Below are 26,653 nucleotides of genomic sequence, written 5' to 3'. Positions count from 1 at the left end.
ACGACGACGATGATGATGGTGATGAAGGAGGGGACAGAGGCACGACACTAGTATAGGTGGTACTAGTAGGGGTGGGGGTGGCAGTAGTGGGGGGTACACGACGGCTCAGAGCCAACGATCCGTTGGCCAGTTCACTGAGGAGTAGAGCTTTGACCATGCCACTCAGGACGGGGATCATGGATCTCGTCCACCATCCAGGGCGAGAGCATCAGAGCCCAGATATATGTTCGAGCGTCGTTCGAAGAAGAAAGCCGGACGCGCCGCGGCTGATGCTCTCACACGCAGCTTGTCATCTATGGACATAAGTTCAGATCAGGGGAGCTCCACCTCTGTCCTACCTTATGCTTATGAGGGATATCACGGGTATGACCATGGTAGCGCGACATTCAATCACGCTCATCTACCCATGGGTACAGACAGCCGGAAGATAGTTCTTCGAGTCATGACCCTTTGTGAAGGATATTCGGGCACCCGTATGATCGGCAAGAATACTATCAAGGAGTCGAGTTTGGACTTGATTTGTTCCTCAATACCCCGCTCAGAAATGCCGTCGATGTATGTCATGCAATTCCCACGTTTAGGTGTTCTCGTACAGTTTGGGGAGGATGACTATCAGAGGTACATAAGAGAGTTCCTCAATTGGTACAAGCAGAGAATGACCTGGGAACAATACTGCCAATATGTTGGGCAACAGTACTACTCTCAACTGCCACGGGATCCGGACAATGATTACGAGCCACCTCGTCACTCTATGTGGGGATGAAACATGACAAAAAATGTGTATTTTTTTCAATTCATTTACTTTTGCATGTCTTAATTGTTGTAAGCTTGCATTTGTATTATATAAACTAATTTTGGTTACTATTTGAGTGATTTCTTACGACAACGCATACTCTTTGGCCCCAATTAAATGGAAACTTATTATTTAATGCATTATTTTGCTATTTTTTGATTCCTGGATGTGTAAATATGTGTATTTAGGCATGTCCTGAAGTTTCACTGAAAAATTCCACCATTTTCTCCATGTTTTTCCCTTTTTCCCTGCATTTCCGGTTATCGGTGATATTATCGGCGATAACGATATTATATCTTTATTTCCAACCAGCGAAACTTATAGTGATACCGACAACTCGAACACTGGGGTTTAGAACATAAAATCATCTTTAAAAATGCAGCTTTTTTCTTTTTTTTTTAACACATGCACACACCCCCACACACTCACACCGTAGTGGAATTTCACCACCTATGGGTACTCGAACCCTTGACCGGGTGGTGAAACTCTTGAGAGTCTACCACCAGAGCAAGAGTAAGGACCTAGGTGAAAAATGCAGCTTTCCAAGAAATGGAACTGTTGATTGGTGTGTATGAAATTGAGCTTTGAATGAGTCAGAAAATTAGTGTAGTTCAATCAAGGTTGGCCTCCTGCGCGAGGAATTATAGGGTCATGATGCATCAGGAGATGCAAGACATGCATACAGTATAGAGCTAAAATGTGTTATGTAAGAGTTGGGGCCATGGTTCGACAATCTAGACCACTGAACTGATGGCCCCACTGTGGGTGATGGCCCAAAAGTCTTGCAGATTAGAGGATCCCAGCTGTTCAATATGTGGCCTTTTTTCTGAACCCCTACTGTATTTCTAACGTCAATATGTGGCTAATGGCCATTGATCAGAGTTGGGATTGAGTTTGGGCCATTAGATAAATTGTTTGGATCACTGAACCATGAACCCCACTTGTACTGATAGGGCGCATCAGGATGCTATTCACTTCTTGATGCATCAGATCTCTTATGATTTCTCTAATCTTATTGGGCATCAGATCAGCTACTTCGTAGGAATTCTTCCATAGTTTCCTTCATTGCAAGAAATTTACTTTTATGGGTAGCATAGTTCAAAACCCAAAAGCTCGACACAATGTCTAGCCAGGTTGGGTCGATGACGCAGGACAATTATTCACTTGCTCTAAAAGCTTGAATTAATAGAGCATGGCAAATTAATCCATTTATCTCATAACTCAGGCCCCACATCGCATAGGTTAGGACCTTGGCCAAACCCTCCCTCGTAGGCCCCACATACATGGGTACTACCTCACACGGGCTGCCCACCCCAAGTGTGAGCCCGGTGTGAAAATGCCCCTGCATTAATCACCTCCGGTGAGGAGTCTCGAACATGAGACCTCCCGCTCTGATACCAATTTAATGCAGGATAATTAACCACTTGCTCTAAAAGCTCGAATTGATAGAGCATGGCAAATTAATCCCTTTATCTTATAGCCCAGGCCCCACATTGCATGGGTTAGGACCTCGGCCGAACCCTCCTCGTGGGCCCTACATCACATGGGTGGGGCCCACCTCACACGGGCTGCCCACCCCGAGTGTGCCCCTGCATCTCACAGGCAACCCCACTCGAGCCCGGTGTGAAAATGCCCCTGCATTAATCACCTCTGGTGATGAGTCTCGAACACAAGACCTTTCGCTCTGATACCAAATTTGATATAGGATCGATGCATGAACGATGCATGAACGATACATGAACTACATAACATGTGATATCAAATAGCCGAATTAAGAAATTTAACAAAAAAAAAACACAAACATTACTATATTCATCACAAATATCATGAACATCAAAAGAAAATTATGCATAATCCTAGCCTAATCTACCAACATCGTAACACAAAATCATTAAATAAAAAGAAATTAGGATCTAATGGATGTAGGGACATCCAATTAGCATAGGGTATAGTCTATTTCAAAATAGGAAACGTAATATAACTTAGGGTGAAAATTATAGTTTGGGTAATTTGAAAAAGTAGGAAAACTAGGAATTTTAGGTTTAGGGTTAGGGTTTTGGGGATAAAAGAAAGTGTTTTTGATATAAAGATGGTGGAAAACCAAAAAGGGCAGGTGGGATTCACACGTGTGGTGTGAGAGGATGGATTCAGGTTGATTAGGATTTGGATTGTGGATGGGTATGGAAAAGTTGGGTTTGGGAGAAGACAGATTTGAGATGGGAGAATTAAGAATCTGAATAACCTGATGGGGAAGAAAAGAGAAGATGGTACGGGGATAGATTGAGACCTCGCACCTCCTTTGATGAAGATTAACCTCGCACCAATCTTCCTTCCAAATCACATGGGAGTATCTTCAAATCTCATTGAATTTCGTGATTTAAAGAGAGAGAGAGAGAGAGAGAGAGAGAGAGAGAGAGAACCTCTTGCTATCCTTTCCCATCTTCATGCGATTTGAAGATACTTCCACGCAATTCGGAAGAAAGATTGGTGCGAGGCTAATCTTCATCAACGGAGGTGCGAGGTCTCCATATATCCCCACACCATCTTCTCTTTTCTTCCCCATCCAGGTATTTTTTTCAGATTCTTAATTCTCTCATCCCAAATCTTCGTCTTCTCCCAAACCCAACTTTCCCGTACCCATCCACAATCCAAAAAACTCTAACCGACCTAAATTCATCCTCCCACGCCATGTGTGACCGTACAGCCACACATGTGAATTTCACCTGCTCCTTTTGGTTTCCCACCATCTTTATATCAAAAACCCTTTCTTCCATCCCCGAAACCCTAACCCTAAACCTAAATTTCCTAATTTTCCTACTTTACTAAATTACCCAAATCCTAATTTTCACCCTAGGTTATATTTCGTTTCCTATTTTGAAATAGACTATACCCTATACTAATTGGATGTCCCTACATCCATTAGATCCTAGTTTCTTTTATTTAATGATTTTGTGTTACGACGTTGGTAGCTTAGGCCAGGATTATGCATGATTTTCTTTTGATGTTCATGATATTTGTGATGAATTTAGCGATGTTTGTGTTTTTTTTTTGGTAAATATCTTAATTTGGCCATTTAATACATCAGTCCTGCATCAGTTGACATGAAGACTCGACCTGAGACTTAAGGGTCTGTTTGGCCGGACCAATCCCACGGTATTAGGAGGGATGGGATCGCGATATCCCGGGATAGGCATGACGAGCCAAACAGACCTGGTGAACTTGTACTGGGATATAAGCAATCCCATGGATCTTAAAACCATCCACTGACATCACTATCATTACCTTAAAATTGATCCCATCCCTTGGTGGGACGGATTGGAAGGTAAAATCTCATGATATGTCGGGCATGCCAAACAGATCCAGTGAACTTGTCCCCGGATATAGCAATCCCATGGATCTTAAACCAATCCACTGGCACCATCAATCATTACCTTAAAATCCATCCCATCCCTCCTAATCCCATGGGATTCGCCCGGCCAAACAGGCCCTAATTGACTCAACTCAATATTTGAAAATTAAATTTATAATATTTAAAGGATAAACATTGTAAACAGTTATATGTGCTATTTAAGAATTTGCCTTTTCTCAAGGCGGTCATGGGTCTTAAACTATCAACATATTTTTATGGGGAAAAAAAAAATTTAACTACCAAGTGACTCGGTTTCAGTTGTTGCAAGCAGTATCGAGTCGATGAATCTTGTCAATTCAAGGCCAACTCACAGTTAAGATCGAGTTTCAAGTCAAGTCACTGGTTTCTAGAATTATAGTGGGTAGTCAATAAGAGGGACATATCAAGATTTCATCAAAAGACACTCCCTGCTTGCAGTTGTGTTGATCTATAGTTGTTTCGAATTTTGTTGTTGCTATCTACACTTCATGATGGAGAGAATTCCTAATCAAACGAAGTTTCTTTTCACAGGTTGTCATGATTGATGGTCGTGTGATTGGCGATGGGAAAGTCGGGCCTGTGACTAGAAGAGTGCAAAATGCCTACAAAGTCCTGACAGCAGAATCAGGGGAGCCTATACCCATTTATAGCAAGGCTTGAGAGTTGGAGTTCAAATATGGTGTTAGCTTGGAAAACTCATCTTTATTTTTGCTATAAACAAAAATATTCAATAATACAATAATAACTGCTCCAAAAAAAACTCAATAATATTTTGAATTGAATAATTGCTATTACCAAGCAAGTCTGAAAACTCAAAGAAATTCAACTCCACTCAGCCAAGTTGACTGGACTCAAATAGATTTCACCAAGATATGAAAGAAAATCTGGATACAGCTGGTTGAACTTTCTTGACTCGACTTGGTATTTGGTACTTAACAAAACTTGACGCACCTATCTGTAAGTATTAAATATTATGGAGTCTTGGTGTTTGGGACTCAGAAGTCGAGCTTTCAAGCCTTAAAACCTTGTTTGCTAGTAATCATAGCTTCTGGTTTTTGGAAATCTATTCATCTCCCAAACCAGGAGTTGAAATTTGTAGAGAATTGTCACCATTCATTTGGAGAAGTTGCTGCAAGGCCATTTGGTTTCTAGTTTCTTTTTCTTTTCTTTTTTAATCCTTTTATTCTTTATTCTTTTTCTTTTTTTCTTTCTTCTTCTTTTTTAAAGGGGATTAGCCAAACGCCGATACGTTAGTTATCAAGCAGAATATATTTGGCACACATGTTTATCAATGGGGCCGGATTGTGGATGGGCCAGACCCCACATGATGTTTGGATGATCCTTGCTGCCAATTGGAGGATTTTTGCACATTTAATCACTTCTGATTTTCCAATTCTTATCATAAAAAACTTCTGATCGTCGGCTAGGACCATTTAGACAGTTTGATTTTTAGGGTGGTATGGCCCATCCATGGTAGGTTCGAGGAGATGAATGGTCCACAAATTGTTAAATTCGTGCCGCATGTGGGGAGATGGCTTCAAAACCTGATGAAAGTGATTGCATTGGTTACTGTTCCATTAATATTTCAATCTGCATGAAGTTTTCTTGCAATCTTACGTCAGGAAACGCCTCTTCTGCATGAAAGATAAAGAGGTAAGTCGCTGCACATTTGCCCATGTGGTGTGTTGTTTGCTAGGCCATGTACCGGATAGCCTTGTGCAGAAATGCTGGCTCAAAATCTAGGCTGATATAAAGGTGTGCCGACTTCTACATTGAATATTGGCCATTGATGATTCTTTCTAGCTGTCCATTTCTCTCATGTGAGTGTGGCCCTTCTGCTGAGTAAATTGAGTTATTTTGCATTGGTGCCATGTTGGCGCGATTCACCACTTCAATCGCTAGCGCAAGTCCTCACAGCAAATATCATTCCTTGTCATTTGCAAGAGCATACCGATTTATTATCTGTACCATAGTTTTAAAACGTTGAGACTTAGGCTGACTTGTCCAATCCTAAAATGAGGTAAAGGTGACTTGGGCCCATTTGGCCAATACAGGAATATTTTTAAAAGATAAATAGGCTAATTTAAGATAAAATCTACTTAACTGACCTAGAAATGCAGTAAATCTGTACCATGGTTTTAAGACTAGAGACTTGTGCTGACCCACTTGGCCAATTCCAAGTTGTGTAGTACCAAATGAGCAAAGGGTGATTTGGCTGAGTTGCCTGATTCTTTCAAAACACAAGGCAAAAATTATAAGATAGAAGAAAATTCAAAAGATAAGTAGGCTAATTTTAAGATGAAAGCTAGTTAATGTGTGACCGAGAAATGCAATAAATATCAATTTTGAAACCCTGAATGAGTATTGTCAACAAAAATCAGCATCACTCACCTTCCATGTATGTTGTTAGTGTGTTTCAAACCCCAAACCTCAACCGAAGGAAATGACAGCCTAAATGGGGTATGTGTTATTGTTTGCTTGAGTTGCATTCATCATCATCTTTAGATTATGCTAATTAATTGGGGTCAAAATTTTCTTTTGCCAGTCCACTATCAAGGGCCATAACTTAAAAGTTAGCCAATGGTCATCTAGTCCTTATTACCTCCATCCTCATCCTTTCGGACATTCCACTTGCCCTTTAGAGCCCTCAACCTGTACCAACTCATTCTTAGCAAGTGCAATTTTTAATCTCCATTGCACATGATCAAACCATCTAACTCTGCTTTTCTCATATTATTACCTATTGGTGTTTTACTCCATTACATTGCCTCAAATGCAATATTTGTAATCCCACTCATATATCTCAAAATACTCATTCAGCTACATTCGTCCTTGTGTATTTTCCGTATTGGCTGCCTAACATTCTATTGCATAAAACATGGCTGGACTTGATAGTTATTCTCTAAATTTTCTGTTTTAATTTTTAGTAAACGATGAAGACAGAGAACTCCAAAGGATTGAGTTACATTCTATGTTACTTGTACTCTCCTTACATTCCTAATATTTTCAATTTAGAATGATTAAATATCACATTGGGTCTAGTCTGTGAAGCAACCTACCCATCTTCACATTGAGTAGAGTTTTTCGGGCAGTTTATTGCATACAAGTATATTTAAACCGTTCAGATCCTGAGGCTTGCTGTAAATAGTGGAAACCCCAAAATGAGTTGATTAAAAAAAAAAAAAAAAAAAAAACCTGATTAAAAGATGCTCATTTGTGGAATCTAGACCATCCATAAATGCCAAATAATTGGACAATTAAAACAGTAGTTTTGGTTAATTGATCCAAGTAGGGTCCACAGCCAACAGTCTAGAGTGCATTAGTAGGAAGCAACATTCTGTCACAGTATTTCTTGCTGATGCAAAACCAGCAACCTGAAATCCAACAATTACAAATGGGCTGATATTTTAAAACCCCAATCCAGCTTGAAAATGGAATGGCAGGACTCCTAAAAGAAGGATGTCTTCTCAAACATAGGAATTAATAACCAGGAAATGAGGTGATCTTTAAACATTTATTACTACAACAATACAACTGTTAATCTGTAAAGATTCTGAGAATGTTGTGAAATTGAACATTTTGCTGCTGCTAATTGACAAAATAGCATCTTGATAGATTTGATCGCACCACAGAGTAAGATCGACCACATTCGTAAGTAGCCACAGTCCTTGCAAAATCCAAGCAACCAATTGTGAGATATACACCAGTAATACTCAACGCATCAGCTGAGAGTGTTGGCCTAGTTATTTGGGTTTTCAATTTGTACAAGTGGGGCTCACTTTTCAGTCATCCAAACTATTGCTCTCTGCGGTCCACTTTTGGATTGGCCATGCATCAGAAATTTCTCATATGGGAAAATTCCAGCTCTTAAATTGGTGGCCAGAAAGTACTTAGTCAAAAGGAAGAAAATCCAACGACAGTCCACATTAAACCGTGGAAAACCAAATAAATTGATGGCTACAATTCTCTCTGACATGGGCAATTTTAGTGCATGCATCCACATTGTGGCCCACAATATCAAATTTAGATGAAGGAACCATGGGCCCACTTGTACAAACAGAAAATCCAAGCATAAATGAATAGGATTTTAGCCACAGCTCAGATTGTGGTTTCAATGAAATGAGCGATCAGATCAATACCTCTACCAGGGGGTGTAACCCTCTTCACTTGCATATGATTCCTTGTTAGCCCCTTTTTGTTTTTTTCTTTTCAATGCTTTTGCAACAAATGAAAGAAAGAACATATCTGAGATTGAATAAACTGAACCAATGTTAGTAGATGGCAACCCCATGCTTCATTCTCCCTAGAGGCCGATTGATGGACTGCTTGATAAATACGAGATCCTCTTATTTCAACCTCATGATCCCCAGTAATTGCCAAAGCCGGTATTGATTTCGCCAATTCCGTCAACAACCTTCGGAAAAAGAAGTCATCTATTAAAGGGTATATAATCCCAATTTCAAAAAGAAATGTTATGTCCAAAGATCCATACGGTTCACCACATGAGACTTACCATAGGTCATGCTTGTATCAGATGAGGAACAGTTCAGACCAGATGGCAGCACCTATTAAACCAAGAAGGCAGAACAAGGAAACAATATCTGCCGCCCCAATGGAAGAATCTGAAAAAAAGTATATTTTGTGCGTGTTGCTGTCCCCTCGGAAACCTCTAACGATCATTGCCTATAAAACCACGTTTGGTAGAAGATTAAGAGTGGAATCCTTCAATAAGTACCAACAGTAACATATAGATTAACTTGCACCTTAGATGAAAATCATGAAATAAAGGAAGGTGGTTTTACAGCCTCTTTATGTAGTGGGTAAAAGCTCTGCCTCTTGCAAAGTTGTAGCTCTTATCATTGAGAAACAGGGTTCTCTCCCCCTCCCTCTCTCAACAGCCCAAGAAGGTGGGGAAGCTTGATTAGGGGTGAAGGGCATGATAGGAGAATAACGGGATGGCCTAAATGGTCTTGGCTCAAGCTAGTGAGAAGAGATATGAAGACTTGTTCATTTATGGAGGACAGAGCTTCCTGAATGATTGGTGAAACAACCAACCCCAAATATCTGGGACATGGCTGTGATGGTGGTGGTGGTGGTGCCTGGATGTTGTTCACAAGCTTGTATACATGTAAATTAGGCACCTGAATTAAATGTGGTGAACAATAATTACTCTTCCCAAACTAGATTGCCAAGAAAAACAAATTTCCCAAACTAGGAAGATTCCAATTGATCATAACTAGCACATAAATACAATTGCCAATTCCACCAACTACAGACCTACAAGAGAGATCTGAGGTCCTTTTGAGATTTCTCAAGAAGGCTAATGCACTTCTGGTCAGTGTTCTGTGTATTGGTGATACAGCCAAAAATTTCAGCTGATGTCATTGTTGTCACACCCTACCAATATTAAACCTGGGAAGTATAACAAAAGTTACAAATTATTGTGGGTAATATCAATAATACTGCCCTATACATGCTGATATTTCGCGATATCCAACTTATCGCAGAAAATCAGCCGACTGCCTTTAGTATAAATACACTGTATCATCAATACATGGATAATGGCATGTATCAATGAAAATAGCATTAAGTCCGGCAAAAATAGAAAATTTAAGAAAAACTTCTGAAAGCCCAAAAAAAGTATCAATCATTTTGGAAGACTTTTAGGGCAATCTCTGAAGTTGTTTGACATCAATACAATTTTGGGGGAGAAACTGTGACTAGAGAGCAGAATAGAGTTGGAACTAAAAGGTGAGAAAATGCTGTTTAAATTTCTTTTCTTTCTACATATTAGCATGGATTGTAGTAGAAATCCATGTATTTATGCATGATTTTCATGCATTGAAAAATGGAGGAAAAACCGGAAATTCTAATTTTCTCCATTTTTACCTTTTAGAATCGTTATGTAAAAGTGAAAAAATTATATGCTGATGAGTGTTTACCAATCTACAGATTGGCCATACTCGTAGGGAGTGTCCCTGCCAAAGATCTGTTAGCCAATTCACTATGGAGGTGCACTTTGACCATGCTGCCGAGGATCAAGACGGCAGTGCTCGGCCCGTAGTTTCATGTGGAGCAGCACATTTGAGTCAGTGTTTCTTGCATCATGAGAAACAGTTGCACACGACAAGGAGTCTCTTACATGGAGCATTTGATCCATGGATGTTAGTTTTGAGAAGCACAACTCCACCCCCATCACACCTTATATACACATTGCAGTTGTGGCTATGTAATGTGATCCATGGATGTTAGTTTTGAGAAGCGGAACTCCACTTCCATCCCGCCTTATATACACATGGAAGTTGTGGCTATGTAATGAGTGATTCCAACAGTTTTGACACTCGTTCACAGTTACCCACCTATGGCTATGTTTAGGAGTACAGCTACATAAACAGATATGGTTATAGCTATTGATATCCATGAAATGGATATGAGTATAGAGGTACATAGCCATCGACATGATTACGACAATTGCTCAGTTTTCAAGTGGGTTAAGAGAGATGGTTTCCTTCCTAGTTCGAGTGCCAATGTATTCTAGGATATTAGCAGTATGTGTAGAGGAATTAAACATTCTGTTTACGCTTTTAGATACAGATGCTAACAATCCTTGTTTCATTAGCTTCTGCCGAGGTTCATCACTCCCATCTGTACTTTGGAAATGCAGTTTCCCTTATTTAATTTGTAATGCATTATATGTTTTCTCAAAAAAGGAAAAAGCCAATGCCAGTGTCAATGATGGTTACAGTGCACACTAAGTGTTCACCCATGGGCGAATCGGTATAGTGTGGTGAAGGTGAGTATTAGAGATATGTTAAAGAGTACATAGCCTGGTATCCTTAGCTGATGTAGGCCCATGGCCCACCATTGGGCCCAACATGTGCTGATTTTGGGTTGTTTGTTGCAAGATTTGGGGCCTAAATGTCTGAGATCAAATTTACCATTTGGGGAAAATAAGGGGGTGTTGTGGAAGATGTGATTAAAGATATTATGCGTATTTAGGAGATTTGTTTATACTATTTTAGTCCAAATCTTTATTAGTGGGATTGTTATTATCTTAAATAAATTATAGATTGTTTTGAATTCAATCTAATAGCAAGGGGGTCTTTATTAACGATTTTCTGAGTTGTGACTTTTCTTAAGTATTGCAAGAGAAGAAGTTTGAATATCAATAAAGCACCTTCTCCCTCTCTAGTCGATATTTCCTTTGAGTGTATGCCGTATGCGTGTTCATTTCTTTGCAATTAGGGTGTCGAGATCACATTGACTGATAACCAGGTTGCACCATCAGCCTGTGAATTGGGCACAATACTGCAAATATGTGGAGCAACAGTATCATGGCCACCCCAGTGGGGATAAGAATGATGACTTCAAGCTGCCTTGTAACTCCATATTACTTGCTCTCTTTAGTTTTTGCATATAATTTTTGTGTTTTATTACTTTTACTACGTGACATTTTAATGCTATGACCCCATTTAGGATGTAATTGCATCCTGGCCAACAACGCATGGTTTTGTCCCTTAATGTTTTTAGTCCAGAGTGAGTAATCATGTGTCTTTTAACATCTTCCAAGGTTTCAGTGCAGAATTCCACCATTTTCCTAATGTTTCCCCCAAACAATGATACATTTCCTGGTATTTGCGATTGCAACATTATCAATGATATTGATACATGTTTCCTTATCATGGGGTGACAATACATAAAACACTACTTGCAATTTGTTGAAGATTATATATATATATATATAATTCCGAGATTGTTTGGAAGGTTGGAAATGGTTGGAAATGAAATCAATTTCCACATATGACATTTTCTGTTATTTGTATTGTAAAATGTAGCTAGAGAAATTGACAATAATTATTATGCTTTTTCTTGAAAATTGAGTGAATTGATTTCTTCCCAAAAAACTAATTCATGGGCATTTCCACAGTAATGAGAGAGACATGTCGGCATTGACCATGGACCTTTCAATATTTCGTGGAAATGGACCATGTAAAACAAACATTGCACTCCAGTTTCTTTTTCACTGTTTTCCACATTATCAGATTCCCAGGGAGTGTTTCCAAGTGTTTTGGACCTCAAAAAAATTAACTAGATATCATAGAGACAAGAAATAAGGATGATAAGGGAAAAATATATAACCTGTGAAATTTGCTCAGCGTGGCTGAAAATATTTTTGAAGATCCGACGAACATACATAACAAAAACTGCAAAACCCAAGAGCAAATAAAAAAAGATATATGAGCAGCGAGTACAAAACTCACTAGCTCATTAGCAACTTTTGTCTACCAACCCAAGGGTAAGTTTCACAAGAGCAAAACAATGTCATTGCAAAGCATTTGATCTCGAATAAACCATATGATGGTTTTTCAAGATACATTTTATTTGACTGGTACAAGAGATCCTCTTAAAATAGGGCAGCTTAACAGCGAATGCAAATTATAGGAATACAAAGTCAGCATTGGAGGGGAGGAGATAATTGCCCATCCAGAAAAAAAAAAAAAACATTAGCTGAAGGGTCGGCCACCTCTTTTTTCTTTTCTCATAAATCAATAAAGAGAATATTCTAGTAACATCGAGGAGACATGGAAATAATTACAAAGTGGCAGCCACCTCATTTGCCTCACAAAGAATGTGTCTAAAAGAAAAGCCGGAAAGTTTGAGATCCAATATTCCCATGATGAACAACTCCAGCAAACCTAAACATTTCTTTATTCCCTCCCCCCCCCCCCCTTCTTTTTTCTTTTATAGTAACTACAAATTTATTGAAAGAAAAAGAGAGCAACAAGAAAGAACAAGGAACAAAAACAAAAACACAGCTAGGGAATGCATCCCTATTGTCATTTAAGTAAACTGGGTACGACAAACAAGATGTTTCGTCTGTATAGTGATTCTTTTATCTGATTATAAAAGTACACTAATATCCATTAGGGATGCATTTTGTTTTAATTGCTGTGCAGACACTTGAAAAGTCCTCAATGTTATACAAGACACTTCAAAATTTGTATAGACGAATGTCCAAGTGAAAAGTGCCATGTGTTGGATTTTCCATAAAGTTTTCCCTGAATCTTTTTCATTTTTAATTTTTGTTATGTAAGTTCTTAGTCAAGTTGAGTTGGATACTCTACATGAGAACCTTAGGCATTCTCCACAATTTTCAATGATCTAATTTCAATCCTTTCAGTAAGTTCTTTTGTCAAGCTGAAGATTTCTCACTCCTTGCCCTCCAGCTTGACTGGCCCAAAAATCAGGGCAGTCACATCAGGCTGGCCACAAAGATATTAAAAAACAGGTACCAGTAACAGTGGGACCCCTTACGTAACAGTAACGGTAACAGTGGGATCCGTTGTGCTGGCCATAATGCCTAATCGGAAAAAAATGACCTGTAATGGGCCTGTTACAGCCATAACACGCCAATACAGGGCTGATACAGTTTTCTCCTTTTAAAAAAAATCGACAGTTACAGGGCTGTAAGCCATACAGCCAGCCATTGCCGTTACTGAATACCTCTCTGGCAGCTGGCCACACATACATGTTGAATTTGGACAGGGGGTGATTCTTTTGAGTTGTCCATTGCTTTTGTACATCTTGTCCACCCAATGAATTGACCAGCCTGAATTTTATGCCAGGATATCTACATGGTGGCGCCTACCTGTTTAATAGCTTGGATGCCACAAAAAAAGTGCAAAGTTGGCATTTCGATCACACGTAGAATTTCATGACCACGCCCACAAAAAGTTAATAACATGCAGAGTATGCTTACCATCAAGTGTTTCCATTACTGTCAATTGTCGCCAATGTATCCGACGAGCCACAATCCCCAATGCAGCATTCCGTACCTGCCAGCATATTAAATGTGCAAATTGCAAATGGATAAGAAATTATTGAGGTAGCATTACTACAATATCCGCCAAAAGAAAATACCAAAACCTGAAGATTAAACTATATGACTATATGAACCAATTTTTAATTTACCTCATCAAATACTAGATTGATGAACCTCAAAGAAAGTAGCAGAGTCAGTATTATTTCTGATACAGGAACACCAATGAGTGTTAAAGGGAGCATAAACCACCGTAAAGCGGAGGCAAGCTGCTCCGGAGTTGTCGTTGTCAGGCAAAGACTTGCACTTTGGAAGACCTTCAATAGAAACAGAGATGTAGTTTTAACACAATTATTGCAATTCAATTTTCAAACTAAATGGAAAAAGTTTCCAAGAAGAAGAGCATCCAGTAAGTAACATGAGATGAAATTCTACGTCTTTTTCCAAGCCAGCTAGGGTCTAGGAAAGCACCAACAAATTCTTCAACTAAAGTCAGAGAGTGAGACCAATATATATTAGGGGACTTTTTGACACTTGAAATAACTTGGTCTTGGACTCCAATCTACTAAATCTGGAAGGAATATAAGTGTTTCTTATACTAAATGGTAGGTCACCTCGAAAAAGTGAAAGAGTGCCAACAAAATCATCAGATACTAATCAGGAGGTCTGCTAGCTCCACAAATTCTTTATTCCATACATTTTATATGCAGCACACCTCTTACATGTGTAGGACATCTGACTGGTGCATCAGGTGGGTTCCACCATGCAGAGATCTGATAAAAAGTAGGATGGTCTGCTCATAGGCATGCACAAGAATGTTGATCTTTGGTATGTTTTCTTACATGGCTGGCCCACCTGACGAGTGGATCAGCCTGATATTTGCTCCAGTTTGTCTTCAGGTCGCCCACCTTATGCACCACCTAGATGTCCTACACACGTGCATGGTTGGCATGTAAAGGTGCATATGGAGAGGATGCATGCTGTTGATAGCAAAACTTACTTATCAGACATGCCAGATTCCAAACATTACAGTTAACAACAAAGTGACATTTTCAAAAAAAAATAAATGGCAGAAAAATAAGGCAAAAGCGAACAGATAAATGGGGAGTAAAGGATAAGAACATACGGTGAAGGATAAACATGCCGATGTACTTGCCAACGACAAGCCTTTCCTCGTAAACTGCAATGGCCCTAGTTTCATGATTAAATACGAATAGCCTTCCAATGATGTAGGAATATTGGGCAATCCTATCATAGATGGAGGTGGAGTTCTTAACTGGACAAGTGGAGGTACACCATCAGAACCCAATCCGAGCATAATAAACAAAATCCCTGAAAGCAAACCCACTCTGACCAATTGATCCTACACACACAAAAAAAAAAAGATAAGATAAAGGAATTCCATCAAGAATGCCCCAATGGCAACACGCCAACAGTCCAACAAATGCAAAGCAACACTTGACTACCAATAAATTATAAATTTAGAAGGAGACAGCTCAAATGCTAAAGAAATTTTCTTGAACTAGGAGAGAGAAGCAAAGCTTACTACCGATAAATGAAACTTTCAATCAACAAATTGTTCCCATTTGGCTACTTCCAACCGACAGAAATCCAAGAAGCTCATCAAGTGGCGCCCAACCAAATAGTTGTCAGGACCCAAAATTCAGGCTAGTACACTCATCAGGTCAACAAAACATTTGAAAAATGGCAAATGGTCCGAATTCATTATAAACTTGTGGCCCACACGATTAATGGACTGGCCTGATATTTGGATCGGGGCAGTTTGCCAGATGAGTGGCTTGGGAATTGCTATCATTGCATGAAGCGTCAAGCAAAGTATGGTACAAATTTTGGAGTATTATATGACTTTGCTACTTCCAAATGCGCAAGACCCGAGAAGCTCATCAGGTAGGCCCCACCACAAAGATGCCATGGCCCAAAAATCAAGCTAGTATCACTCATCAGGTCAACCAAAAATTTGAAAATGCAAATGGTCCAAATTCATTACACAATTGGGACCCACCTGATGAGTGGACTGGCTTGATATTTGGGTCGGGGTGCCTGCAAGATGCAGTTTGCCTGATGAGTGGCTTGGGTATAGTTATCATTGCACAAAGTGTGAAGCAAAGTGGGAATAGATTCGGGTGTGGGAGTGGGGAAGCATTTGTTTCAAAATGCAAGCAAGTATAAACAATTAGGAATGGAAGTGGGAGCACAAGCCTAAAGCGTGATTCGAAGTGGGAGGGGCACCTGGTTAGTAGGATCATGCACTAAGGATCTTGTAAATCTAGCCATGTGGCACATGTCAACACATGCACTCTTGTGCGTAAGTGTGTGGAACGAAAGGTGAGTGTTGAATCAGCAAGATCCCATTAACTAGCCATACCATGCTATTTAGTTGCTAAGCATTAAGCATACCTTCCAAACATGCGTGGGAAGAACCCATATTGACAGTAGAGCCAGGTAAATGACTAATCCAAGGCGCATAACTATATGTGACCTTGCTGGTAAGACAACAAGGGCCAAAAGCCATACCTGCAAAAGGGCAAAAGGTGAGATAGATTTAATCACTTCTCCTGATATTTCACAAACAGGCAATGACACATAAAAGATGTCTAGAAGCATCCATAATTCATCACCATCATCATCTTAGCCTTTCACCCAGCAATTCAAGGTTGGATATCATATGTTAAGAGTCTTAGACTAGCAAACCTTTTACGATCCATAGCCCACCATACATTAGCCTAGCTCCTTAACCCTAGCTTTTGGAATTGACCATGGCATAGGGTCACACTACTTGTGTATGTGCCATACCCCCACATTTGACTGCAATTGGACGATCTTAATGATCTGATTGGTGCAAGTTTTCTGAAATGTGGACCATTCACATTTTTGCACTCAATTTCCATTCACTCGCAAGCCCACCATCACCACCTACATGAATATGGTGATTACCACTGCATTGATGGTGGCCCACCATGTAGATGGGCCATAGTCTCGGCTGGAAGTTATGCAATTGAGCAATCTTAACAGTACAATGAGTGCAACTTTACCTGTTAAATGTGAATCATTGCTCTCTTTTTTTTCTCATCTATCCAGTTAGAACCCACACAATGGATGGCTATTATCATCCTACAATCACATTTTTTGTGTTGCGCTGTTACCAATCTGAGTAATGGTTCACTAGATCAGCAGTCCAATCACCATACTCATGTCAAATAAAGCTAAAATCCCATCATCAAGACTAACAATAAAAATCAATGTTTCATCAAGTAAACCGATATCCGGTCGAAAATGACCAAAACCAACACCGGGGTCTGTTTTCTAACTTGAAGTGAGACCATTTTCTCTCTTTTCTATCTCGTTTTCTTGATTTTCTCTCAACTAATGGCCCAGCTAGCTATGGTCTTAGCAACCCATTTCAATAAACAAACTAAAACCCAGTTTCACAAAATTACAAAAAAACAAAAGAGAAAAAGAAAATCACCAATTTGATTCTGGGGTCCACCAAATGAAGAAACGTGACCGGCGACGACACGAACTGGCATATGGGACTCGACGTCGCACCTGCAATCAGTCTCAGAATCCTCTCTGCGACGATCCCCCGGGGGGAAATCATCGACACCCATTTGGCGATTTGACCCTTTTCAGCGTCGTCGGCGGCGGCCATGGAAATAATTCCAAGCCCTCTCTGCTTCCTCTTGTAAGATGGAATGAGGGTTATCTTCCATGAGAGATGGGTTCTTGGAAATGAAGAATTTGAAGATAATGGGTGAATGAAATTCAGGGAAATTTGGGTTTTGTTGGGGGCATAATTGGAAAAGAGAGAAGGGAAGGAGAGTGTTGGGAAGGTGTGGAATTTGCTGGTCATGGGTTTTAGGTTTTAAGGATTTTGTGAGAGAGAGAGAGAGAGAGAGAGAGAGAGAGAGAGGCCTTTTTGCCTGTAGCATGCAAAGTGAGGGAATTTGGGAGGCCATGAGGCATTTGATCTGGGGAAGTGGATTGCGTCCTGCCCCCACATGGACGGAAATCGGACCGCAGGGGCTCTCTGGGGCCCACCGTTATGTATAGATTTTATCCACGCCGTTCATCTATTTTTTCATACCATTTTAGATTTAAGGTCAAAAAAATAGGAAGATCTAAGTCTCAAGTGCGCCACACCAGAGAAAGCGGCAGTGATAATTACACCCACCGTTGAAATATTCGTAGGGCCCACCGTAATGTTTATTTGACATCCAGCCTGTTCATAAGTCCACGTAGACACGATGAAGGGAAAACACAAATTTCAGATTTATCCAAAACTTCTGTGGCCCCCAGAAAGTTTTTAATGGTAGGCGTTTAATCCGCGCTGTGTGGTCCAACTCAGCGGAAAAGGTACTATGCGCTCGACCTCAAGAGTCCGTCCCATGAGGTCGAGCTGTGTGAGCTCCACCGTGTTGCGTTTCGAAAATCTACCCCATCAGTCAGATGCACCATTCGATCGTGGGCCTAGGTCTCAAAAATCATGTCAATCTGTGACTTATGTGGGCCACACCACATACAGAAGTGGGGAGGTGCCGTGCACTATTAAAACATTCATAATCATTTTTTGGGCCCACCAAGATGTTTTTTGCAAATCCAGACCATCCATTATGTGTGTCCCACTTGGATGAGGGTTCAGACCAAGTTTCAGCAGCATTCAATACTTAGGTGGCCCCACCAAGTGCTTTTATATGTTTTAACGGTGTCTTCACATGATTTTAGATGGTATGGCCCACCTGAGTTTCCTATACGAATGATTTTTGGCATATCCCATAATTTAGAGGGGACCCATCAAATGCACGGTACTGATGGTCGACACGTATCATGGTGGGGCCCATACAACTTGACCTCATGAGAGCTTATCGAGAGGTAGAGCGCATAGTACCTTTTCCCAACAAATACTGATGGGGTGGATGTTCACGGTGGGGCCACAAGGCTCGACCCCACCGTGATGCCGTGATGCTTGTCGAACATCAACACCATGCATTTGATGAGTCCCCTTTAAATTATGGGATATCTCAAAAATCATCCGTACACAGAACTCAGGTGGGCCATACCATCTAAAAGCATGTGAAGACATGCTTAAAACATATAAAAGCACTTGATGGGCCCACCTGAAATTTAGATGCGTCTGAAACTTGGTCTTAACCCTCATCCAAGTGGGACACACATAATGGATGGGTTGGATTTGCAAACCACATCTCGGTAGGCCCAACAAATGATTATGAGTTTTTTAATGGAGGGTAGCCCCTCTCAACTTCTATGTGTGGTGTGGCCCACAAAAGTCACGAATTGACTTGATTTTTGAAACCTAAGCCCACCATGGAATGGTGCATCTGACTGATGGGGTAGATGTTCGACAAGCATCACGGTGGGGCCCACATTGCTCGACCTCATGGGAAGTTCCCATGAGCCGACTGCATAATACCTTTTCCTATATATATATATATATATATATATATACACACACACACAGAGGATGGCTCGTGGTTCGTGCTCTGTGGACCCCACCATGATGTATGTGATTCATCGATGCCGTTCATCCATTTTTATAGATCATTTTAGTACTTTATATTAAAAATTATATGAAAATAAATCTCAGATGGACCACACCATTGGAAAACAATAGTGATTGGATATCCACCATTAAAATCCTCCTCAGAACTGTTTATTTCACGTCCAATATATTGATTAGGTTATACAAACCCAAATGATGGGAAAAAACAAAGATAAGCTTGATCGGGGCTCACTGAGCACCAGCCTAAGAGTTGAATCTACTTAATTTTTGTTCTTATAATCTAAAATGATCTGAAACAATTAATGGACGGAATGGATATATAACACATACATCAAGGTGGGCCCCACGGTCAGGGAAATACCACAACTCTGATGACACCTAATCCGCTTCCATAAACACGCAATGTGAAATGCACGCGAATTGCCTCCAACCGCAGGAAGTTTGAACACGGATTACCCGTCAGTCGTGGAAACGATCTGTGGGCCCAACGTGATGTATATGTTTTATCCTTGACGTCCATCCATTTTTTATGGCTCATTTTAAGGCAGAATCCAAAAAATGAGGTAGATTCAAATCTCGGGTGGACCACAGGAAACAATGGTGATTTAACACCCACCATTAAAAATTGATTGTAGGTTACAAAAGTTTCGAATCAAGCTGAAATTTGTGTCTAATCACCACTGTTTCCCATGTTGTGGTCCACCTGAGATTTCAATCTGCCTTGGCACAAGCTGGTATTTGCAAAGCGGATTGGCTGGTGTACCACACATCAGCTATATAGCTGATGAGGGTATGTCGTGCCGCTTACGCTCCTCAAGCTTCCTGTCATATGAAGGGTTCAAAGGAAATCAAGTTACATGGCCCCAGTGCATTTATCATATCCACAATGTTCATTCATTTTTGAGATCATTTTAGAGCGCAAGCCAATAAATGAATCATATCCAAAGCTCAAATGGACCACACCATAAATAGTTGCGAGCATAATGAGATTTTGAGTTTTTTTCCGATTATATGCCTCACTCTTAAGCCACTGTCCTCTTTTTGTCCCTCTAAAATTACCTTACTAAACTAGGACCCTTGTGTACGGACTTATTTTTATCGGACCAAAATGCCCATACTATATCAAAAACACAGTTTCTAAAAGCCGATGTAACCGTCACGTGAAATCTATAGTTACGGATTATAATCATAGTCATACATAAGCATGAATTTCAACGACCCTAACATAAAATTAACTGAGCCTAACATGAAATTGAATGAGCCTACCATAAAATTCATCGAACCTACAGTGAAATTTACTAAGCTTAACTTGAAATTGACCAAGCCTAACATGCAATTCATTGAGCCTAACTTGAAATTCACTGAGCCTAACTTGAAATTGAACGAGTGTACCATGAAATTGAGTGAGCCTAACATGAAATTCAACGAGGCAAACATCAATTTCATGTGAAGCTCGGTGAATTTCATTCGAAGCTCAGTTAATTTCATGTGAAGCTAGATCAATTTCAAGTTTAGCTTGGTCAATTTCAAGTTAGGCTCAGTAAATTTCATGTGATGCTCATAAATTTCATTCTCTTCTTGGCCAAATTCACTCACTTCTTGGTCAAGTTTACTCACTTCGCGATGAATTTTACTCAATTCGTGGTGAATTTCACTAACTTCGCAGTTAAGTTCACTCACTTCGCATTCAAGTTCACTCACTTCGCAGTTAAGTTCACTCACTTCGCGGTGAATTTCACTCACTTTGGAGCCAATTTAACTCACTTCGCGGTCAAGTTCACTCACTTCGCACTCAAGTTCACTCACTCCATGGTGAACTTCACTCACTTTGCGGTGAATTTCAATCACTTTGTAGTCAATTTAAGTCACTTCGCGGTGAATTTCACTCACTTCGCATAAACTTCATTCACTTTGCAGTGAATTTCAATCACTTCGGGGTCGATTTCAATCACTTCATGATAAATTTCACTCACTTCATGGTCAATTTCAGTCACTTCGCAGTGAACTTCACTCACTTCGCGGTAAATTTTAATCACTTCGTATAACAACTCGTATGTACGACTTTAAATTTTAGCCTACAAATAAAACTTACCTTCCTTCTATACCATCATAAACTAACGCGAACCCATTAGCAAAATCCAACAATAAGAAAGTCCAACACACATTGGCACACCTCATAACCACCAATAGATATATTGAAACTGAAACAACCGTTAGATCAACAATAATCGGCACTTATAAGTGATGAATCTCCAAGTGTAGCCCACCTAATCTATAAAACCACTAACCTTCAGCCAAGGGCGTCTAGTGGACCTCCCAAGAGGAATGGACAGCGTGGATTACGCTGATCATCACATGGACCCCACCTTTGGGGTCGTACACGAGCACTAATCATGCACTCCCACAAAGCATGGGACCGTGCACGCGGTCAAACCGGGCTCGGCCCGATAAAACCCAGAAAAAGCTGGGATTTCTTCCCGCCACATGTTAAATTCAAACAAGCTACATTCGTCCGTCGAGACGGCCCACCATCAGCAGTCCTCTCCAAAATCAAAACCGTCCAGCACGATCAGTGGGACCCACCGACCAAGACTACGTTGATATTTAGGAAAGGCGAGCACACACGCTAGTCGTCTCCGTTATAAAAAGGGGTGTGGTCAATGGTCCCTGTTTCTCCGTAGAGAGGAACCCACGAGCCCCCTGGTCAGCATCCAAACCATTTATACCCACCAGATCCTTGGATTAACCGACCCATGCGAAAATGCCATGATCAATGGATCATCTTATCCAAAAGAGTCGTGGAATCCACCTTCTTTATTAACGGCCCTTGCACTAATCCAAGCCACTCAATGCACGGCCCACACCACCAGAAATATTCCTAGAATAGTTGTCTGGACCCATGCAACTGTTAAGCGGGGCATCAAACCAGATTTTGCTATCCTTATTCTACTAATGAAGCAACTAATCCCGTGATTAGGCTCAGAAATCTCTAGAAGTGGATGAGAGCCTATAAATAGCCGGATTTTTAGGGCAAAATTCGAGGTAAAGGAAGAAAGGAAAGAGAGTAAGAGATAGAGAAAGAAAGGGCGAGAGAGTCGGCCGTTGGAGCGAGTTGGGGACTGCTATCGCAACTCGACTCGATCACTGAAGAGGACGAGTCAGAAGCAGGTTCTGACCCATTCTTTTGTTGAGAAGAAGCAAGAGAAAGAGCTCCTCCAACCATGACAGTTAGCTCGGTTCGAGCCAACCGAGTGTTATCCAACTCAGTTGCGGACTCGAAAGAGGACCAATCCCACATCGACTCAGCCTTCCCCAGCAGCACCGAAAATCCGATACAGACCCACTACAATCACGACCGTTCTAGCGTAGCTAGTCATCTCCAACAGCGCTCTAATCAACTCACAGTTCCTGGTAAGAGATCACTATCCAAGATAAGTTTCGAAATCGAGTCATTGGTGAGTCATCAGCTTATTGACTCAACCAATCTCTGTGTTGCAAGGTAAGGTCCTGACTTAGTTCAGACCTGTTATATTTTGTTTTAAAATAATATTAAAATTTGAATTTTCAAATTTTCGGTGTTTTCCCTCCACATTTGAAAAGCTTTGGTACTTTTGTGTTGTGGGTTTGTCCCACATCGGATTTGAAAAGGTAAACTATCTTGTATATAAGATAGTCTTTTTGCCTAGGGCTTGAGCCCCTTTCAGGGGGCATGTGAATTTGGTCCTGTGGGGGGCTATGCCAATAGCTCTAATCTATGCCATTAACCACACACGCGCGCGCGCGCCGAGCCGAGCCGAGTCCGAGTCCGTGTGCGCGAGCGGGTGCGCGTGCGCGACGCGACGGGACCGGACGGGACGGGCTAGGCTGGGCGTGGGCGTGGGCGTGGGTGCGGGTGCGGTGTGTGTGTACTCGCGTGGGTGTGTGTATGGGTACTCGCAGGACTATATGTGCGGGAGTGTACTCGCACTTGCGCCTTTTCGTTTTAAACCAGAGAGATGCGTCCCTTCCGGTTGGTCGCCTCTGTTGGGTTTAAACCCAACGGACCTAACCTTTTGAAAAGGGTGCTTATGCACCACTTCGGAGTCTATATAAAGACAACCGATTCCAGTTTCAATGATACGAAATATTCTTCTCTTATAAAACTCTCTCTAATATTCGGTTTTAAGCATTTTCTACTGAGTTCATCGCTGAGTCAACTCAGCACTTTCGGATTAAACTGCAAGTGGTTCGAGCCCGTGTACAGTGAGTGCACCGCTGGGACCGGGTCATAGTCGTTGTATCCTAGAGGTCGATTGCTCTGGAAACCTGTTGCACTTGGGACGCTGTCCAAAGGGAGCAAATTCGATTTCAAGCCGAGTGACTCAGTCACGCCTCGACTCAATTCAATAAGTTCTTCTTTCTCAAAATTTATTTTTCTTTTTTGGTTCTCGATTTTAATAGTCTATTTAATTCAACCAAATATTCCAACAAGACCTAGTGTGAAACTCGTCCTAATCTGCTCTACACCATCAGTTAGGACAGTCTCCATTCAGGTATAAAACCCAAAACCCTGCTATCTATGTATGAAACTTCTCTCAATTCAATCATGAGTTGGCTCGCCCAGTTTCTTAACTAAGTCGAAACTAAAATATCCTTAAAGTAGTATCAAGGCTCATCTAAGGAGAACTTGGGTAGCATCAAACCCAAGAAACCAGTGATCTTGTTCTACAACAAGTAGTTTTCCTAAACTCTAACTCAATAGCTTATTGTTTGAGAGTTTCAACTGAGTCAACTCGGTAGTGACTCACTGATATCTTGTAATAGTTTATCCAGGAACTACCTGCAACTGTTTACCTTGAAGGACACTCCTTCCTTCGACAATTCCAAAACAAGTAAGTAGTTGTCAAGGTTCATATAACTATTAGGCTATATGTAAGTTGCGTCTAGAAATCTAAACTTACATTTACTTGGATTTTAGGATCCTTACACTCATCTCATAAGAACATTACAAATCCGAGAGAATACCCACCCAAGGTTAGGAATCACCCTCTTTCCTTCTTACATTCTCTAGTTTCCATCTTAGTTTGAATCTAATGTGTGGACAATTTTAGAATACTGTGAATATGAATTCATTTCTTTCATTTCTACTAGTAATGATTGACAAGAGGTAATGATTTAAATTCTATTACTCCAACTCCATATCGATTAACCATGTGAATAGAATTTGTTCATGTTATTTCTACGTTGCATTAATGATCTCTTGAATATATATGTATGCCTCTAATGTTCATGATAATATGTTTTTAATGTTCATGATAATGAGCCTTGAAACTACATTTTACTCTACCCTATAAATTGTAGTATAAGGATTGCATGTATGTTACTTGGTAGAGATGCTTGGGATGTACACTTAAATGCTCCAAATAATGTAATCATACTCGTACCTAATATCCCATAGTCATGGGTCTTTATCCAAATCCAAGAATAGTGGAATTATAATGAATTATGTTGAAGCCATGCATATCAAACTTATGGTTGGATATTGAATATTTTGCCAAGGACCTTAAGATTTGTTAATAACCACAATTTAAGGGACGTCGTTATTAAATCTAAGAGATGTACGTGGCCATCATGGTGCATAACATCCACGCATACCATATGAGCTTTACCAGGTGCTTGAAGTAAGCCGCAACCTGATAGGTCTACTAAGAATTTTAATCATTCTAATGTAACCCTTAGGTCGAGCGCATTCATATCACTATAGGCCGCTCACTTTATATGAGGCTTTTCAGGGTTTTTAGGACCTCATCGGGTGTATCCTGAATATTTTTTCATGAGGCAAAATTTCCTTGGGCGCTCTCACTACATGGGCTTTTTCAGGTAATTAGTCTACTATGGGTGACCCTTTCTTTTTGACAACTAGATGTGCATCCCTAGGTCTGTGACTTTAGACATACATTCATACATCCATACACGTGTTCATATTATATTACTCTCATCATGAAATGCTAAATTGATTGAAATTATGTTGGAATACTATGATATGCATGAACCTTTGAGGAAAATTCTCACAGAGTTAAAGCTCACCTTATCGTGCAATTGCACCAAATAGATGTACGTTTAATGATGGAAGAAAACCCCACGGTTGGGATCCCAGAGATGACTGAAGAGGAACCTGGCGAAGAAGGATACTACGCCAGCGGGGTTTAAGCCCTTTGAGCTCAACTAATAGTTAATGATTTACATGCTTTTGTTATAGGGACTTTATGTTTTCTTTTATTCCACGGATTGTAACTAAAATCCCCCATTGTAGGATTTAATTTTGTTGATACTTATGCGAATTTAAATTTCCTTATTCATGCTTATGACAATTTAGCTTACACAGTAATTTCTTTACAATATGCCATAAAAATGCTCTATAAATTAGATGCGTGGTGACATACTTCATAATGTAATACATGGCTTCTCATCCTCAGGTGACCATCCTTGAGTCATGAGAACCTTAGTGTTACACTTCGCGGTCACTTCTCAGTCAATTTCACTCACTTCGTGGTCAATTTCACTCACTTCGTGGTTAAGTTCACTCACTTCACGATGAATTTCAATCACTTCGCAGTGAATTTCAGTCATTTCGCGGTGAATTTCACACATCGGTCAAGTTCACTCACTTCGCGATGAATTTCACTCATTTCTCGGTCAAGTTCACTCACTTTGCAATTAATTTCAATCGTTTCGCGATTAATTTCAGTCACTTCGCAGTCAAATTCAACGAGCCTAATGTGAAATTCAACAAGCCTAACATGAAATTCATCGAGACGAACATGAAATTCACACTATTAACATCTTCTATAGTGTTTAATACATGGGTTTAAAGTTTTCATGTTTGAGTTAAAAAGAATGTCGAGGCGGCCTAATCGATTTAAAACTTAATGTTTATAGTAAAAATGGAAATAAAATAGGCTTTCATCCATCGATCCGATGGAATCTCGCAAATTTACTAGGTTGGTTGGTTCAATCAGCTTCTCCTACTCCAAAATCATATATGATATGTCGAAAAACTCATTCTGGTTTGCAACATACGACTGTTTTAAGGTTAGACAGACAGGCAGCAAGTCGGAGTCAACCTCGACTGGA

General features: G+C 40.3%; 2 protein-coding genes across 7 annotated transcripts in view; one reads left to right on the top strand and one right to left on the bottom strand.

Moving 5' to 3' along the window:
- Positions 1-5,339, top strand: part of LOC131225011 (branched-chain-amino-acid aminotransferase-like protein 1) — a 123,088-nt gene extending 117,749 nt beyond the window's left edge. Inside the window, exon 29 of the mRNA XM_058220439.1 lies at positions 4,713-5,339. Within this exon, the coding sequence (XP_058076422.1) occupies positions 4,713-4,841 (129 nt within the window). The 3' untranslated portion in view covers positions 4,842-5,339. The remainder of the gene's footprint in view (positions 1-4,712) is intronic.
- A 2,322-nt stretch (positions 5,340-7,661) lies between these two features.
- LOC131226145 (protein ABCI12, chloroplastic) lies at positions 7,662-17,936 on the bottom strand. 6 transcript variants are annotated; one of them, XR_009161655.1, is made up of 9 exons: positions 17,489-17,936; positions 16,420-16,536; positions 15,128-15,364; positions 14,154-14,318; positions 13,942-14,017; positions 12,321-12,385; positions 8,695-8,864; positions 8,321-8,595; positions 7,662-7,848 (listed from the first exon to the last, which is right to left on the bottom strand). XR_009161655.1 is itself a non-coding variant. In XM_058221861.1 (8 exons), exons 1-7 carry the CDS (start codon positions 17,870-17,872, stop codon positions 8,712-8,714), a joined length of 1,197 nt encoding a protein of 398 aa, XP_058077844.1. In that variant the 5' UTR covers positions 17,873-17,936; the 3' UTR covers positions 7,662-8,614; positions 8,695-8,711. The 6 variants fall into 6 exon arrangements, 4 of the variants coding, with proteins under 4 accessions (XP_058077844.1, XP_058077843.1, XP_058077846.1 ...); XM_058221861.1 differs by having other exon boundaries at positions 7,662-8,614; XM_058221860.1 differs by having other exon boundaries at positions 7,662-8,595.
- Positions 17,937-26,653: the final 8,717 nt, after the last annotated feature.

The sequence above is a fragment of the Magnolia sinica genome, chromosome 14 (genome assembly GCF_029962835.1).
Source record: "Magnolia sinica isolate HGM2019 chromosome 14, MsV1, whole genome shotgun sequence".
Taxonomy (NCBI): Eukaryota; Viridiplantae; Streptophyta; class Magnoliopsida; order Magnoliales; family Magnoliaceae; genus Magnolia; species Magnolia sinica.
This window is presented reverse-complemented; position numbering and strand designations above follow the sequence as displayed.

What these genes read in the sequence shown, in the direction of transcription:
- LOC131226145 (XM_058221861.1), bottom strand. Translation starts at nt 17,872, where the DNA reads ATGACCAGCAAATTCCACACCTTCCCAACACTCTCCTTCCCTTCTCTC. An exon ending in CGGCATGTTTATCCTTCACC is followed by an intron (nt 14,319 to 15,127) that starts GTATGTTCTTAT and finishes TTTCTATTGAAG; the next exon opens with GTCTTCCAAAGTGCAAGTCT. An exon ending in AGTAATGGAAACACTTGATG is followed by an intron (nt 12,386 to 13,941) that starts GTAAGCATACTC and finishes TGGGTTTTGCAG; the next exon opens with TTTTTGTTATGTATGTTCGT.